The sequence below is a fragment of the Mobula hypostoma genome, chromosome 7 (genome assembly GCF_963921235.1).
Source record: "Mobula hypostoma chromosome 7, sMobHyp1.1, whole genome shotgun sequence".
NCBI classification, from domain to species: Eukaryota; Metazoa; Chordata; class Chondrichthyes; order Myliobatiformes; family Myliobatidae; genus Mobula; species Mobula hypostoma.
In genome coordinates, this window is record NC_086103.1 from 21,480,580 (window position 1) to 21,499,014 (window position 18,435).

An 18,435-nucleotide genomic window follows, 5' to 3' on the forward strand; every position below is an offset into this window, starting at 1 on the left:
CTGCCCGTCACGCCGCCGACATTTAGGGCAGCAATGAAGGTCCTCCATCTCTGTCCGCACTTGGCCATCTTAGCTGTTGTGCCCCAGGTGTGGTTCAGGGTACTCACTTTTGCCTCTTACAGTACGAGCCTGTAGAAGATCCTCCATATTTTCTGACCAAGATCTCCAGTACAGTGCCAGGTTATCTTTCATCTCCCATGTTTCCTCTGCCCTTCGGTGGTCCAACGAAATGCTGTTTTGATGATGGAGTTGCCCAATGTGTGCCCAATCCATCTCCAACATTTCCTCATGATGTTTGTGGCCAGGAAGGAGTAGGGAGTGGTTGGAGATCTTTCTTGGCCGGATAATGTGGGGGATCTTCCGGAGGCTTGTGGTGTGGAATGACGACAACTTGGCAAGGTCCCTCCCTATCATGTGGACAGAATATACTCTGGTACAGCTTCATCTTGGTGTGGATGATGTACTTGGTTGATCGCCATATGTTGCTCATTAATCTGAAGATGCCTCTATGGTTGAGTCTGCACTGGGTGCCGTTCTTGGTCTCACCATCCTGCCCAATAATGTTGCCCAGGTAGGTGTGGATACAACATCATGATTGGTAAGCTACAGGACTAATGAACAGAAGTCCAGATCTTTACTCCACCAATGAGCTCAACTCACCTCTGCAGCTAAATAGATTGAAGGAATTTAATAAATATGGAATTAAAGGGAAAAAATCACGTCATGTATTCAGTGGCCATTTTGTTGGGTATACCTGTACACCTTAATGCAAATATCTAATCAGCCAATCATGTGGCAGCAACTCAGTGCATAAAAGAATGCAGACATGGTTAAGTGGTTCAGTTGTTCAGATCAAACATCAGAATGGGGAAGAAATATGACCTAAGTGACTTTGACTGTGGAATGATTGCTGGTGCCAGGCAGGTGGTTTGGGTATCTCAGATACTGCTGATCTCCTGGTATTTTCATGCACAATAGTCTCCAAAATTTACAAAAAATGGTGTAAAAAAAAATACTGTGAGCAGCAGTTCTGTGGATGAAACCATCTTTTTAATGAGGGAGGTAAGAGGAGAATGGCCAGACTAGTTCAAGCTGACAAGAAGACAACAGTAACTCAAGTAACCACACATTACAGAAGTAGTGTGCAGAAGAGCATCCAGAAATGCAAAACATGTTGAACCTTGAAGTGGATAGGGTACAGCAGAAGAACATGAACGTACACGCAGTGCCCACTTTATTGGGTACAGGAGATACCTTTTTTCAAAAAAAAAGCAGCCACTGAGTGTGTCAGTGAAAATAAGCCTGATTCTGAACTGCTTACAGTTAATTTGAGATAGATAATAATTGGTGATGTTGCCATTAGCAACCACATCTTGTGATCCAATGTTCAAAAATCTTTGGTGTACCTCATTTGAATATTTCAAAAAGCCTGAGTTATTTATATAGACCACTATAGTAAAAGATTTGTCATTGTCATACTGCAAACATCTGGGGCCATAAACAGGAGTGTTGTGTAATGCTGACAGCCTCACTTGTTGTAATGGAAGTGTAGTAAAAATTTAGCATACTTGTTCTTCAGAAGGCAGTTCTGTCATGTGAGCAGAGATTAGGGAGGCAAGGTTTCTACTCTTAGAGTTTTGAAAAATTCACAGGTGACCTCATTTGAAAATTACAAAATTATTAAAGTGCTTCACTGTAGATTCAGGTGGAATGATTTCCTTAGCTAAACAGACAAGAACTAATGGGCACAGCCTCGTATAAGAACGTAGAACAGAGCAAGACCAAATCCTTCAGTCTACCAAGGCTGTTACAAATTTAATACAAATCAAGCTAATCCTATCTACCCATATGTGGTCCATCTATGTTCCCTGTCACAACCTCCACCTTTTACTCAATGTCAGCAAGACCAAGGAAATGATTATTAACCTATGGAGAAGGAAACCAGAAGTCCATGAGCCAGTCCTCATCAGCGAGGGTCAGAGGTTGAGAGGATCAGCGACTTTAAATTCCGCAGTGTTATTTCAGAGGACTGTCCTGGGCCCAGCACATGAGTGCAATTATGAAGAAAGCACGGTAGCCCCTCTACTTCCTTAGGAGTTTGCAAAGATTCGGCACGACATCTAAAACTGTGACAAACCTCTATAGATGTGTGTTCAAGAGTATATTGACTGGCTGTGACACAGCCTGATATGGAAACACCAAAGCCCTTGAACAGAAAACACTACATAAAGTGGTGGATATGCTCCAGTCCATCACTGGTAAAGCCCTCCTCACCATTGAGCACATCTACACAGAGTGTAGATGCAGGAAAGCAGCACTCATTATCAAGGAACCTCACCACCCAAGTCATGCTCTCTTATCGCTGCTGCTATCAGGAATAAGGTACAGGAGCTTCAGGACTCATGTCACCAGGTCAGGAACAGTTATTACCCTTCAACCTTGAGTCTCTTGAACCAGAAGGGATAACTTCTCTTGCTTCATCACTGAAATGTTCCCATAAACTATGGACTCACTTTCGAGGACTCTTCATCTCATGGTCTCATTATTTATTTATTTGTTAATTATTATTTCTATTATCTTTCTTTGTATTTGCACACTGGTGCAGTCTTTCGTTGATTCTATTATGGTTATTGGATTTATTGAGTATACCCGCAAGAAAATTAATCTTGGGGTTGTACTGTATATGGTGTCATATACATGTACTTTATACTCATGTACTTGTATTTTGATAAACTTTGATCATGTTTGTCTAAATGTCTTTTAAATATTGCAATCGTATCCGCTTCTGTTAACTACCCTGACAGTGTGGTGTAGTTGCTTACTGCATGTTCTGTGTTTTTAAAAAAAACAAATCTTTCTTCATAAATCTTCTTTAAACTCCCCCCCCCCCATCATCTTAGACATATGCCATCTATTATTTTATATTTCTAATCTGAGAAAATGGTCTTTAACTATCTACTGCTATTTGTGCCTCTCACTTTTATCAACTCGTCCCTTAGCCTCAATGCTCCAGAGAAAACCAACCAAGCTTTGCTAGTTTCTCATTGTTAATATGCTCCAATCCCTGAAACTCTTCTGCATCCTCTCCACAGCCTCCAAATCCTTCCTGCAGTGTGGTGACTAGAACTACACACAATAAGAGGGAGAGATGAACTGGAGAATGAGCAGCAACAGGGATGAAATGGGTGCCGAGGGTTTAAGCTGTGCAGAGAAAGCAAATGGACAGTGGAATGGGCGAACTGGGAGAGGGGTGAGCAATGGAGCTGAGGTGATAGGGACCAACATAATAGGAATGTTGAGGCAGACAGTTAGGGGAAAAGGAATCAGAGGTGGAGCGGATGTGGTAGGGAAGCAGAGGAAATGATCATGCGCAAGATTATATGTCTGTGTGCATGAAGAGTGAGTGTTCACAGTATGTCTGTGTGCATACTGAGTATATGGTAATGCCTAGTCCCCAATTGCCTTGGGCCTCCTTGGCATTGATCCAAGACCTCCCTCTAGTGTATGTGATAGTTATCCCACATTACAAGAAGTCACGTGGAAGCCTCCCACCTCTCTTTGGTGGAAATGTCACATTTTGATTTCAAGCCAATAAATGAGAATCCAGTTCTAATTTCAGGTCCATCTCCATCTTCACTGAGATCTCCAGCTCCAATTTCTCCCTAACCCTGATCTTCCTACACCTAACTTGCCCCACCCCCATCATCCTGTTTCTCCCTCAACTCACTCCATCTGCCCATCACCCACGCATTCCCCCCCCCCCCCGCTGTTCCCATCTGCCCTCACCCCATCTCCCATACTTGGTTCCATGTTCGGCTTTCCTTGCCTATCAGACTCCATCATCTACAGCCCTTTGTCGCCTCTACCTTTCACCTCATAGCCTCTTTCACCATTTCCTTCTCCACCTGTAAATATTCTATCACTTGGCGGCTCTTCCTCTACCCTTTCCCCTCGTCATCGGATACTGGCTATCTCCCATCTTTCAGTAGAGTCTTGACTCAAAACATCAACTGTCCATTTCGCTCCACATGAGAAATGCAGGTCAGGCAGGGAAGTGAATGGCCTGACTCTCGAGTTCCTCCAGCAGGCTGCTTTTATTTCAGACTCACATGGACAAGATGGACAGTGGGATGGGGGGGAGAGAGAAGAGGGGGTGGACAGACAGACTCTGGCCTAGAGGAACTCAGCACATTGGACATCATCTACAGAGGGATATAAACAGTTGACATTTAGGGCTGACTGTTTATTTAATCTCCATAGATGCTGCCTTACCTGATGAAACAGGAGATGCAGGAGATACAGGAGCGGTTATTACCCTATCACCATCAGGCTCCTGAACCGGCCTGGATAAGCTCAATTCTGAACTGATTCCACAACCTATGGACATCTTCTCAAGATTATTTATTTTTTAAAATTTGCAGTGTCTCATTTTTCACATTAGTTGTCAGTCTTTGTGTATCTTCTTCATGTGCCTTGCACGTTACATGCTTGGGTGATCATGGCTTTCCACATCGAACGATCCCACGCAGCATCAATGATATCTCGCACACTTAGATCTGTTAGTTCTTTCACAGTGTCCATATATTTTGTTTTTTGCCTTCCTCTTCCGCGTTTCCCAGGCATACGGCCTTGTAATGTAAGGCATTCTATTTCTCCCTTTCTGATGACATGGCCCAGGAATTTAAGTTTCATCTCATTTAATGTTCTCATTAAAGATCTTTTTGTATGGGCACGTTGGAGTACTGTCGCATTAGTTACTCTATCGCTATATGATATTTTCAACATTCTTCTAAGAAACCACATTTCTGTTGCTTCTAAGTTTCTTTGGAGTTCTGGTGTTATAGTCCATGTTTCAGAAGCATACAGCAAGATTGACCAGATGTAACATTTTAGTAGCCTAAGCCTTGTTATAGAAATGTGTCTGTTGGTAAAAATGGGTTTCATTTTTTTTGGAAGTTGGTTTTGGCAATGGCAATTCTTTTTATTTTGTGATATAAAGCTACCAAGGTAATTAAAGCCCAACCTTTGCTGCTGTTGTACAAAGATAATCCTCCACCAAAGCTTGGAATCCATCTCCCTGCTGCTGGAGACTTCAGTGATTTTAGGTGACACCACCACCATTGGTCTGGTTATTTTTCTGGCGCCAAACACTCGCCATAGACAAAACTTCTTCAGCGAGACAGGGTACACCCGGACCTAAGTCCTACGTGAAGGCGGAGTTGTCTTGGGTGGTAGAAGCTATATAATCGCTATTGGCAGTTCCTGATATTCTCTGCTCACTAATTTTTATAGATGCACCATAGAAAGTATTCTTCTAGGGTGCATCACAACCTGGTATGGAAGTTGTCCTGTCCAAGACCGAAGAAGCTGCAGAAGATCGTGAACACGGCGCAGCACATCACACAAACCAGTCTTCCGTCCGTGGACTCACTTTACACCGCACGCTGTCGGAGCAGTGCTGCAAGGATAATCAAGGACACGACCCACCCAGCCAACACACTTTTCATCCCTCTTCCCTCCAGGAGAAGGCTCAGGAGCTTGAAGACTCGTACGGTCAGATTTGGGAACAGCTTCTTTCCAACTGTGATAAGACTGCTGAACGGATCCTGACCCGGATCTGGGCCGTACCCTCCAAATATCCAGACCTGCCTCTCCGTTTTTTTGCACTGCCTTACTTTCCATTTTTCTATTTTCTATTTATGATTTATTTAAATTTTTAATATTTACTAAGTTTTACTATTTTTAGTATTTGTAATCCAGGGAGCGGAAAGCGCAGAATCAAATATCGCTGTGATCTAGTATTCTAGTATCAATAGTTTGGCATCAATAAAGTATAAGCATAAGTATATTTAGTCAGGACCCAACCACCCCATACACCCCTGTTTGTGTATAGGTTTTCATAAATTGTATTGTATTTCCCTATTTGTCGGTAATTGTCTTCAAGAAAATGAATCCCGAGGTAGTGCTTTCCTTAGCAGTAGTACAGTATATGGTACCATTTTCGTACTTTGAGCTTAAATTGGCTGCTGAGTTCCGTGTGCGTTATCAAGCGAGCAGCGCCCGTCTCTCGTCGCTTGCAGCGGCGCTGTCGCCAAGCTAGTTGGCGCTGCCTCGCGTATCTCCGGCGTCCGGCGCTCACATCCGCTGCGGCTGCGACGGGCTCCATTTATCGATCGGAGGGTGAGATCAACAGCAGGATAACCGAGCGGAAGCCTTCTGCCCTCCACCTCCCGGTGCCAGCAGCAGGATCGCTCGCTTGCTCTCCGCACCATGGCGGACAACGGCAGCCGATATCAAGCGGTGAGTGGTCACCCGGCCCGGTGAACGGTGCCCGAGGAGGGTTGGGTCTGTGGCCCCGAGTAGTGGAGAGAAAGCACTGGCGATATTGCCCAGCAACCCCGAGGCTCCGCGTCGTCTGCTGGGCCTGGGCCTCGTCCTCTTATAAAATAGATTGGAGTTGAATAATTAAGCTGGGACGGGAAAAGACTAACACCAGTCGTGGCATCGGGTTTAATAGCCAGTTGTCAATTACTAACGTAAAATCATAGGAATCAAACTGACTACATTTGTTAGATTATGTATCAGAAACAAAGAAACGGACGGAGCCCTTTTCTGTTACAGGCAGCGTTCATTGTTGGAAGTTACAGTCGTACGATTTGTTTGTAGAATGGTTCATAGTACTCTTAAACGCTAATTGAAGGCCCCTTTATAGATGAGGTCTATCTTTCCGAGACGTGAGCCCTATTTTCAGTTGACAGGACCGAATCAAGGTTTCGTTAAATTCAGCGGGACTGAACGTGGTGTCAGCATCGGAGGGCACTGAAAAGAATGTCACTGAGAATCAGGAAAGCGGTTTGAAATTGTAAAAAAAATAGATTTAACATTTGAGGGTGACCTACATTAAGATATTGCATATTGGGTGGTTGGCACTCGAGTGACATTTCTGACTTAAAACCTGCCATTGAATGTCTGCTTATTACTATTTATTATCTAAATAGAATGTGATGTTAAGAGATGTGACTAAGTGTCAATTTGATTTTTTTAACAAACTACATGGAACTAAAGTAACAATAATTTAGTTTTTGGTGAAAGGGCAAATGCTGATCAAAGAGATCCAATAAAAGATTATTTATTTACCTGTATTATAATAATTAACATCTCATTAGATTACTTTTTTGAGTGACAAGGACCAATGTTAGTGTAATAGCTGCACTTTCCCCTGGAAGAACTGGACTCAACCCATGAGTTATCTTATGGAAAACTGTAACAGTATTAATTTATAACAAGTACTATCACTGCTGCTGGGTAGCACAGACCAATAAAATCAATACTGTCAGCACAATTGTATGTGGTCCTTAGGCTGATGACACTTGTGTGATATTGCTACTCCATCTTTCAAGGCCTGTCATTTAGTGAAATGCTTTGGGTTGTTTCATTTTGATAAAGATACTTTTTTAGAAGAGGATATTTCCTTAGCAACAAAGAACTTTCCAAACATCAGGAACTTCCTTTACTAGTATGGCTTCACTTACATTGCACAATTTATTTTTAAGAAACTTGTATGTTATTAGGATGTTGTATACATTAACAAAAGAAGAGATTTGGTAAAATTGAGCTAACTGTGAATCCTGTCATTGGCAACAGCTGTTGTGACTTCTGAAACTTAACATTAGAGGTTGAATAGAAAAGAATTTAGTTTATTTTGGCTCTAGACCAACAATTACCCCTGGGCAAATTGTCACAGCTGTAGAAAGTGCCTAAACTGGAAAATGAGCTGCCCTTTAAAGAGCTTAGATTTAAAATTTCTAGTTTAAAGTTGAAAGAGTTCAACGTTTTAATCATGTGAGAAGAATTTCAGAGATGTTTAGCAAAGTAAACATCTGACATTTGCTCACTTTTTTCTGAGATGGGTGGGAAAAGAGTCACATGATTCATTTCTGTCGCTGATTCTGCAGCTTTGATGCAAGCTTGTGACCAGTTGGGCTCCGTTTTTTTTCTGGAAACTTGCTGTTAGATGCAAATGACGTGAGTATCACCCAGTGCAAAGGAGAAGTTCCTTATTGTCAGCATCTGTAAATTTATGAAAAGAAATGAGCATACGATGGGGATGGGGGAGTATTTTTATGATGCTTGAAATTCTACAAATTTCAAGGTGGTATGATAGAAATCTTAAATGTAAGAGATTCTGCAGATGATGAAAATCCAGAGTAACACACACAAAATACTGGAGGAACTTAGGAGGTCAAGAATAAACAGTTGGCATTTTGGGCCAAGACCAGAATAGGAAGGTGAGGGAGGAGAAATTTCAAGCTGGAAGGTGATAGAAATCTACCTGGAAATATCACAATCAGGTTTAATATCACTAGCATATGTTGTGAAATTTGTTGTTTTGGGGCAGCAGTACTTTGCTATACATAATAAAAACAAAGACAAGTAATGTGTGTGTATATAAAATATACAAAAATAGAAATATGCAAAAAAAGAGCAATATAAAGGTGCGATACTGTACATTCAGAAATATTTTTACGCTTACTTTTGCTCCTATCATAGTACTTTAAAAATGTTTCAGTGCTTCTGTTTTTGTACTGATTTGTTTCCTGAAACATCCACTCCATTAGTGGTTGGCAGCTCTACTTATTTTGATAGATAATGGACTGTGAGATTAGTTCACAATTAGTGAAGGTACCCCTGAGGAAACCAGCATTTTCTGCTTAATGCTTGTCCCTGTTGCAGAGAATATAGATTTTGCTGTGTGAGTAGAGAAACTTCATTGCTTATTCAGTAATTTTATTCTTCATTGCAATAAATGGAAACAGAAACAATTCTCATATTATTCGAATTTCAGAAATGACACACATACCATTGCCTAAGAAGGCAATGCTTTAACATTTGAGAGAAGAATTTCATCCACTCTCCTCTGCCCAGAATCTTAAGATTCATATCATTGGAAGTCCTCCACTAAATGCTTTAACTTTTCACTTTACAGCCTTTAAAACGATATTTAAAACTTTGCCATGACCACTCTCTTTCTCGACCTCAAGTGATTTAGTCCCCAACTTTTTGCTGTATTTCTGTATCACACCTTGGGGTGTTTTTTTTTAAGTTGCCTTATAAATGTAGACTGTTCTAGTGGAAAAGTCCAACAGGGAATTCTAAAATACTGACCCAGTGACAGTGATAACAAAAAGAGTTGACTTGGAGAAATTCCCAAAGACCTTTGAGATTTAGCCAGTTTGGAAGGTGAACTGAAGTATTTTTTTGTAACTAGTTAGTTTAGATTTGAGATTACAGTTCTTCACTAAGTACAAAGGTAGAGTATAATTGGTCACAAAATTATAGATGAGCTTCTATACTTAGTAACATGATCCATCTTATTATGCCATGAAATTCATTGTTTTGCAGCAGTGCAAAGACATAAAATTTTGATAAATAACAAAATAAATAGTGCAAAAATAAAAAAAGGCTATCAAGGTAATATTCATAGACTATTCAGAAATCTGATGGCAGAGGAGCAGATGCTGTTTCTGAATCGCTGAGTGTGGTTTTTCCTGTGCCTCCTCCCTGATGGTATAATCAGAAGAGGGCATTGCCCAGCTGAGAAGATCCTTCATAATCGATACTGCCTTCCTGAGGAATCACCTCTTGCAGATGTCACCTCTAGTGAGGAGCATTGTACCCCAACTGATTATAATTTTGAAGGAATAGGGATGAGCAAAATATGGTTTGAGGACACCAGTACACTGTAGCAATCAGGGGCACTGAATGAATGCAAGATCAGGTGAAAAATCGAGGCCTGACTGAAAGATTGACTCTCCATTTTCTCTCGTTGATGTTGCTCACCTGCTAGGTTGCTCCAGAGCTTTGGTTGCACACAAGAGCATGTCATTCCCATAGCTTTATTTTTGCGTTAGTTTAGCACTGGCCATAGCTGGCATTAGGTTAATGCTGCCTTCTGTTTCTTTGTCATTGTGTTCTTAGCTCTCATCAGTATATCCTTTGCATATTATAATATGATGTCTTCTCTACATTAAAGGATGAAGAAGTGCACCCCACCAATCTTTGCCATTGCATGCCTTCTCAGAGACTTATGTACAACACCATTATTTTATATTTAGTGTTTCAGAACAAGTCGGTTACTAAATGCATTTTTGTTTTGGTCAAAGGTGAATATGTCTTAAGCTGATAGACGTTTGCATTGCATTCTGTACTGGAAATTGGAGATGTTTTGTTTTCTTTCTCACATTGATTGGAGACTCTAATTACTCAAAGGTAAGAAATTCTGCAGATGCTGGAAATCCAAAGCAACACACACAAAACACTGAAGGAACTCAGCAGGCCAGGCAGCATCTATGGAAATCGAAACTGTCCACAAAGACAACTGCGTCCTATTGAAGGATTTCAGCCTGAAGCTGCAGCTGTCTGTTCTTCTGCATAGATGCTGCCTGACCTGCTGAGTTCCTCCAGCTTTTTGTGTGTGGTGTTCACAGAAAAGCGGCATTCAATTTCCTAGAAAAGTTTCCCCTCTTCTACCTGCATTCCCTCTCCCCTGGCGAAGGCATTTTCATTTCTTTGACGATTTGTTATTATAGATGTTTTGCTATATGGAATAGGATTTTTAAAAAAATAATCCTGGTGGTTTGAACTTCAAGTCAATTGTGCGGTACTAATGCCTCTCAGAATGCCTACGGCATTCCTCTTAAGAAAAAATCTGAAGAACTTTATTAACAATTATTCCCACATTTTTCAACATGTGCAGTTGCATAATTTTTTTGTGTTGGGTTTTTCCTTGCATGGCAAATGAAGATTGCATTTGTATTACAAAAGTACATTACGGTCCTAATGAGTAATCTGACAGTAGGCGTCAGTTCTGATGAGTATCTTGACTGCATTTGTGCTGGGTTGCACAGTGGAACAGCAGTTAGCGTTATTCTCTCAGTTTTGGTGGCCTTGGTTTGACCTCTATTGTAGGTGTTGCTGCTGCATGTATGTTTTCATGATCATATTGGGATGCTGTGGTGCTCTGGTTTCCTCTACACCCTAAAGCTGTACTGCTATTTGAATTGGATACTAAGTTGCCCGTTAGAATAGATAATTGGCAGAAAAATCAAAGGGGAGTTGTTTGATGAGTGAGAGAGAATAATTGACAGCATAAAGAGAAATGGAAAGGAAAAATGCTAGTGATGGGGTTGTTTTGTTGGGAGTCTGTGTGAACTTAACTGGTTGGCTTCCTTGTGTGCCAGAGTAACTACGTGTGAAACCAGTAGTTTTAACTGTTCTGTGACTTTTTTTCGTATATACTTTCTGTAAATGTTCAGTATCAGCTTATATGACAAAAAATGGAATTTGCTTAAATGTCTGGAGAGGAATTAAACACCATTCTTTCAGCCAGATGTACATTTTGTTGGGCATCATTTTTAATACACTGTTTGATAAAAATAATTTAACATGGGTTAGTCAAAGGAACAATTTGATAATAGGACAACCACCAATGGCACAATTTTACTTATAAGTAAGTTTACTTGTAACTAAAAGGCCTGAACAGTATTTTTGATAAAATGCATAAAATTTCAATTGAAAGGATTGGTGTGGGGCAATTTTGTTGCCACTGGGCTTAATAATCACAAACTGTCCAGTATTACATTGTATTTGCAATAGCATGCATTCTGCAGGATCCACACTTGCAGTTCAACAAGGTCTCAAGTCTGCCCCACTAAAATATCTTGTTGAACTGCAAGTGTGGATCCTGCAGAATGCATGCTATTGCAAATACAATAGCATATTACCTTGTGCGAGTAATATCACCTTGATGTTTCCTCCCTGTTACTGTTGCTGCCTGTTTCCAGAGAAAATCTTTGTTCATGTGATGTTGAGTGGAAAGAATCATCTCCAAAAGGACTGTGCAGTCTCAAGAAGGCCGTTAGTTATCTTCTCATAGCAACTAGAGATGGGCAACAAGTATTATAATTGTGCATTCCAAGGAAACCACCAAATAAATATTTCAAAACAGAAATGCTACTGAAAGGACTCCTAGATTTGTTAGTAGTCAAAAAATATTATTTTGATTTTTCCCTGCACATCTTTCTTTATCTTGCTGAAGCTGTTGTCCATCAGCCTCCTTTAGACTTTTTTAAGACAAAATTTTTAGATGTGAGCTTTGGTGAACTACCACAAACTGATTGAAATTCAGTGATGCTGCTGACAAGGCAAAATCTACCCTGTGTTGATATCCCTGGCTGAACGGTCCTGTGAGGGTATTAAAATTAGCTTTGTCGCATGTACATTGAAACTTGTGCATCATTTGCATCAACTCAAGCTGGTGAGGATTGTACTGGGTAGCCTGTGTCGTCACGCTTCCAGCACCAACATAGCCAGAGAATGGTGAATCTGTGGAATTTGGTGCAGCAGGCAGCTGTGGAGGCAGAGTCATTGGGTATATTTAAGGCAGAGGTTGATGGACTCTTGATTGGTCAGGGCATGAAGGGATACGTGGAGAAAGCAGGAAATTAGGGCTGAGAGGGGAAATGGATCAGCCATGATGAAATGGCGGAGCAGACTCGATGGGCCAAATGGCCGAAGTCTGCTCCTATACCTTGTGGTCTTATTTTGTGGCATACCCAAACTCATTAACCCTAATTGTACATCTTTGGAATGTGGGTGGAAACCAGAGCACTTGGAGGAAATCCATGTGGTTATGGGGAGAATATACAAACTCCTTACAGGCAGCAGCTGGAATTGAATCCTGATTGGTTAACACAGGCTGGTGCTGGAGCGCGATGCATTAACTGCCACACTTGCATGGCATCCACATCTATTGGTATGGAAACATTGAACTACTGTTGTTATTTGTTCCTCCTCCCATAGCTTAATGAATAATATCGAAATCCTGTTACTATGAAGTCAAAAATGACATAAGCAATATTTGCAGAAATAATTTCTGTCCAAAACAGCTTGCATACAAATTTGTCAAAAAGTGCCACCTGCATACAAACTCAGTAGATCATGGGTTGTTTTCAGTTGGCATGGAGCCAGAGGAGTACAGTTGATCTGACATATTTGGATTGGACAAGATAAAATTAACCGTAGTTTTGATTGCTGATCACCGCCTATTTCACCTCAATTGTGAGAATGAGGAGATGAACTTAACTCTGATCTTCATCAACCTGACAACATGACTGTACTACCCAACAATCTCAGTCCCTGAGGAAACATTCACAATTTCTATTTAATGCTACATATAACTTCAAGAAAGGGAAGGAATAACATTAATTTTGCAGTTTGATTCTAAGTAAATTGGCATCTACATTGCAAAAGGGAGGAGGAAAGGAGGTGGTTCTAAAAAAATGTATTGCATTGAAAGTATGTAAGTTATATTTGAATTGATTTTGCTGCATGAATATTTCCTGAAGTCTGTTTTAAAGCTCTGTGTTTTAGAGGTATGTTGTTAAAGACCAATTTTAATTTGTATCTGCTCTTTTGTCTATGTAGTTGCAGAATGAGGAAGAGCCTTTGGAAGTGTCAGAATCTGGTGCTGAGGCTGCTCCTCCACCATATAGCAGCATTGCAGTAGAAAGTGCAGGTATGTAGAATGCATAGGAATTGAAAGGAAAATACTTTATTCACAATGGGCATGTAATAACTCACCAGCTTTTTTTAAGAATCAGAATGATGCGTTAAATTTTGGGAAATATTTGCTCACCATAAACTGCGAACTAGTCTAATTTATTAAATGTTGCTTTAAACCTCTTTTTTTTCATATTCAGTTAAACCAAGAACCACAGTGAAGAGGCATAGGCTTGTGTTGTACCTTCACCTCCCACAATTTCTCATCAAATTTTCATGAAAATGTTGTCCATACAATAAAATTTCTATGTCTCCCTGTAGGCCTACTGTCACCTACAGTAGATCTATTCCTCTAATTTGGGCTTTCTCCTCTTAATTTTTTGGTGAAGTTTTCAGAGATGATGTCAGGTCTTGCATATAAACTGATAAAGCCTAATTTAACCTCAGTTCACCTTGGATGGTCATTTCTACTATGGTTAGCCATCACTTGTTATACTAAGTATGTATTGTGGGTGTGGTAGAATAGTGGTTAAGCCACTAGGCTAGTGTTTAGTTAATCTTGAAACTATTGAGACATGAGCTTAAACCCCGCAATGACAATATGAAGAATTATTCTCCATGTAATTCAATCTGGAAATTTAAAATGTAAGTTTCAGTAATACTACGATGAAATTTCTGGGTTGTTAAATAGAAGATCCAGTTATTTAATCTCCTTCAGGTAAGATTACTGCCATTCCTACTTGGTTAGGCCTATATGTGAGTCTGGACTAAGCAATGTGGTAACAGCCGCCACTTTGGATGGTCTTTTGGAGAATAGCGGTGGAAGTTGATATTGTCAGCAACATCCACATCTTGACCGAGAATAGATAAATGAAAATCATGTATTGAAAAGTCTATGACAGTTTTCTCCTTTTAGACAGTGTCATCATGTTATTTTTATGTACCGTGCTTCAAACTTTAATCCTCTTTCTTTCCACTGCGTGCAACAAGATTCAAAGTTTCTGGCTCTGTGTTTTCCCCTTTATAAAGATAGGGTACTGCCATCCCTGTAACATCATGTTGAGACCCTAAAACCGAGCTTAAACTCGTTGAGATCTTATTGTTCCAGTTCTTTGTCGATCATCCTATTGAATGCCACATAACCATGAAGCACATGATCTATCTCACCAGTCCTGTTAATATTTCTCAGGCAGCTCCCGGCTGAATTATAATGGCTCCTGATATCTGCAGTCTGATTTTTTTTCTCTTCTGATTTGGAGTTTATTGTGCATTTTGGGCTTTTATTGCATTTTCTGTGCATGGATAAAAATACTTGTGACTTAAAATGCTGAGCAAAATATTACTATTTCATCTCTCTACTTCTAACAAAAAATTGCAGACCAGCAGCCTAGATTGAAACCATTCTTTTAGTCAAAAAGATGAAGGCTCTGATGAAAGCAGAAAAAGCATATACTATGGTAGACATAATGTGGAAAGAGAAAGGGTTGACCAGTAATGACTACTTGCAATGTTAACTGTCTTTCCATGGATGCTGGCCAAACCCAGTAAGTGCTTATAGCATTTTCTGTTTTAGATTTTCAGCTGTTGTTATTTCCAAAGTATTTGATAAGTTGGTGCAACTAAATTTCAAGAAGAGAATAATTGAAGAGGGAATTAATTCCTTGATTATGTGCTGTTTCAGTGTTCTTTGCAATAAATGACTAATACTTGAGTTTGCAACTGCTCCTCTGATTGGAATTATGTGAAGTTGTTCCTTTTGATAATTAATTGCTTCCAGGTATCTGGCCATCATTGCAATCACTTTTTTCATAGGTTGTAACCTGTTTGTTAAAACAAAAGCATTCTCTGGGTACAACAACACTGAATCAATGTATCCTGGGAAATGTCGGTTCGGCTAGCAGCTTAATCTAGGGGATGATAGCTCCCGGCCCGACCAAACTTAAGAAATTTCGTTTGGGTGGATGCTGCGCAATGTGTCCCCGTTACAAATCAGTACCACGAAATAACAAACAGTACGCTATATGCAATTAAACGATTGAGCTTTATAACAACATCCTTCTCATTGGATAGCCCCACATTCCAAAACCCCGTAATCTCTAGTCATAACCCAAACATTGCTGCTACAGAGAAACCATTACATTAGCAGTGAAACCTTACAGCACGTTATACTCTTTCCCCCCCATCAAACTTAGTCATGACGTTGAGATAATTCTCTAACTGTTGCTGCAAAACAAAGTCCAATCCAGGTGTAAAAGACAGTGGCGTAGCTCCCCAACACAGTTGGGGGTCACACTCCTGTCACGCAGGTGAGAAACTGCTAGAAAGTTCGGCAGTCTAATGAACAAGGAGGCAATTAAAAGAGAGAGAGAGTACGGCGCGAGCTGAGACACGAGCTGGGAAGTCACCATGGCAACAGCTCAGAGCGGTTGAGCTAACAGACGCTGGAATTTTGGATGGATTATAAAAAGTTGATCCTTCGGTCTGATAACGGCAGAGGAGGCACGACACGAGAGAACTGTGGAAGCTATCTGAGAAACCAGTGGTGGAGTTTAAGACCACCACGAGGGTGGAGGCCACAGACTGATTAATTTTGACCCGTGATTACCAGTGCGGTTAAGAGCTTGCCTGTGGGAGTCTGCTGGTGGTGAACCCGTGCCGTAGACCGTTCCCTAGAAGGGGCTCTGTCCATCTGTGTCTGTGTGGGGGTCACACGAAGTGACTCTGAAGACTTCGGAAGCAAGAACAACTAAAGCTGCCAACTGGAACATCAACTCAATTCATTCTGTCTCTCTCTCTCTCGCTCTCTCTGTCTGTCTCTCCATCAATTCAACTCAACACAACACAAAGTGAACTGAACTGCTTAAACTTACCTGACACCGTAAGATTGATATCTACCTCCTGGACTATTATTTTTTGTGTATATATATGTGTGTGTGTATATATATTCGTAGTAGTAATAAATATAGTCTTAATTTATAGTGAACCAGACTCCAGGTGTGTTCCATTTCTGCTGGTCCTTTTAAACCCGTCACGGGGTTCATGACAAAATTGGGGGCTGGTCCGGGATCTGAACAAATTTGGTTGGAGCTAATTTTCGAAATTGTGTATGGGTTTGTCTTGATTGGGGATACCCCTTGTAATTAATTTGTGTGTGGAAAACAGCAGAAATGGAGCCTAGTGAATTTATAGAAAACCTTACTCCTCTGTTTTTGAGGAGTGCCAGAAAGGAGGTTCTATGTGACATTGCTAAGAAATGGAAACTTTCCGGATTATAGAAGAGTATGACGAAGGCAGGAATTCGGAGGAAAATAGCTGAATATTGTGTTGGGAAAGAGTTATTTGAGGAGGAGTTGCTACAGGAGTGTCCGATAGGTGATGAGGAGACCCTGTTACAATTAGAACAATGAAGAATGGAGAGACTTAAGTTCAAGGCTGCAGAGGCAGAGAAACAGAGGGAGTTTGAGAGGGAGATGTGGCGTCAAGAGGGTCAAGTGTCGGGCCGTGGTGGCGAGAGCGGTGTATCAATTAATGTCAGTCAGGAAATTAAGTTGGTACCTCCGTTTGCTGAAGAAGACGTTGATAGGTACTTCCTACATTTTGAGAAAGTGGCTCAGAACAGGAAGTGGCCGAGGGAGGACCGGACAGTATTGCTGCAAAGTGTGTTAAAAGTGAAGGCACAGCAAGCATATTCTGCCTTATCTGTGACCAAGTCGACTAGTTATGATACTGTGAAGGAGGCTGTGCTTAAGGTCTATGAAATGGTGCCAGAAGCGTACCAACAGAAGTTTCGGGGTTTGAGAAAGTCTGAGAACCAGACTTATATAGAGTTTGCCCGTGAAAAGGAGAGGTACTTTGATCGGTGGTGTGCCTCGAAAGAGGTGGACGAGGACTACCACAAAGTGAGAAGCTGATGCTGATCGAGGAATTTAAAGAGTGTGTCCCTAGTGAGATACGGACATACGTAGAAGAGAAAGAGGTTAAGACTCTTTCTGCGGCCGCTAGGTTAGCGGATGAGTTTGCCCTGACTCACAAGATTAAGTTTTTCCCGAGCAAGGGTTATCAGAAGAGTTACCGGGATAATCCGCCGAGTGAAACAGAAACCAAGGCAGGAGCTAGTGACAGAGGTAAAGAGGAGGGGAAGCTGACCAAAAATAAGTTTTCCAGTTTTACCTGTTACTACTGCAGAAAGCCTGGCCATGTGGCATCTAACTGTCTTATTCAGAAGAAAGAAATGGGAAAGGAGAAGGGGAAAAACCCCGACGTGTGTGTGCCGGCGGCTGAGACCACACGAAGGAAGGTGGGGTCTGACCGAGTTCAGGAAGGGATTGAGTGGTTTATTGTCAGGGGTTTTGTGTCTGTGAAGGAGGGGTCACCCCTAGTTCCGGTGAGAGTCTGGTGCGATACTGGAGCCTTCCAGTCACTGATATTAAGTGATGTCTTAGAATTTGGTGACGAGACAAAAATGGACTAAGTGAATAGTCTGGAAGGTATTGGCAAGGGAACAGAGGTCGTGCCTTTGCACAAAATAATTTTGAAATGTGACTTAGTGTCTGGACCAGTTGAGATAGGGATCCGACCTAAATTACCGATAGCTAATGTGGGCATCTTGTTGGGAAATGACTTGGCAGGAAAAGATGTATACCCAGGGTTACAGTTAACAAGTCGCCCTGCTGTTAGTGAGACAAGCGCAGACAGTGAACTTTATCCCGCATGCACGGTCACAAGAAGCATGACAAGGAAGGCTGCAGAAGTGAAGTGATCTGGACGGGAGGGGTCAGGTGCCCCCATAGCAAAGACGGATATGGATCCTACTGACTTATCTAAAACTTTTCTACCGTCTGTGTTCGACCAGGACCCAGGTAGTGAGGCAGATAA

The 18,435-nt window shown here is 41.2% G+C and overlaps 1 protein-coding gene across 1 annotated transcript in view; it reads left to right on the plus strand.

Annotated features, from left to right (window-relative positions):
• Positions 1 to 6,122: 6,122 nt before the first annotated feature.
• The window catches only part of LOC134349184 (NEDD4 family-interacting protein 1), a 58,581-nt gene continuing 46,268 nt past the window's right edge, over positions 6,123 to 18,435 (plus strand). The window contains exons 1-2 of the mRNA XM_063053131.1: positions 6,123 to 6,300; positions 13,486 to 13,576. Coding sequence (XP_062909201.1) covers positions 6,271 to 6,300; positions 13,486 to 13,576 — 121 coding nt within the window. The 5' untranslated portion in view covers positions 6,123 to 6,270. The remainder of the gene's footprint in view (positions 6,301 to 13,485; positions 13,577 to 18,435) is intronic.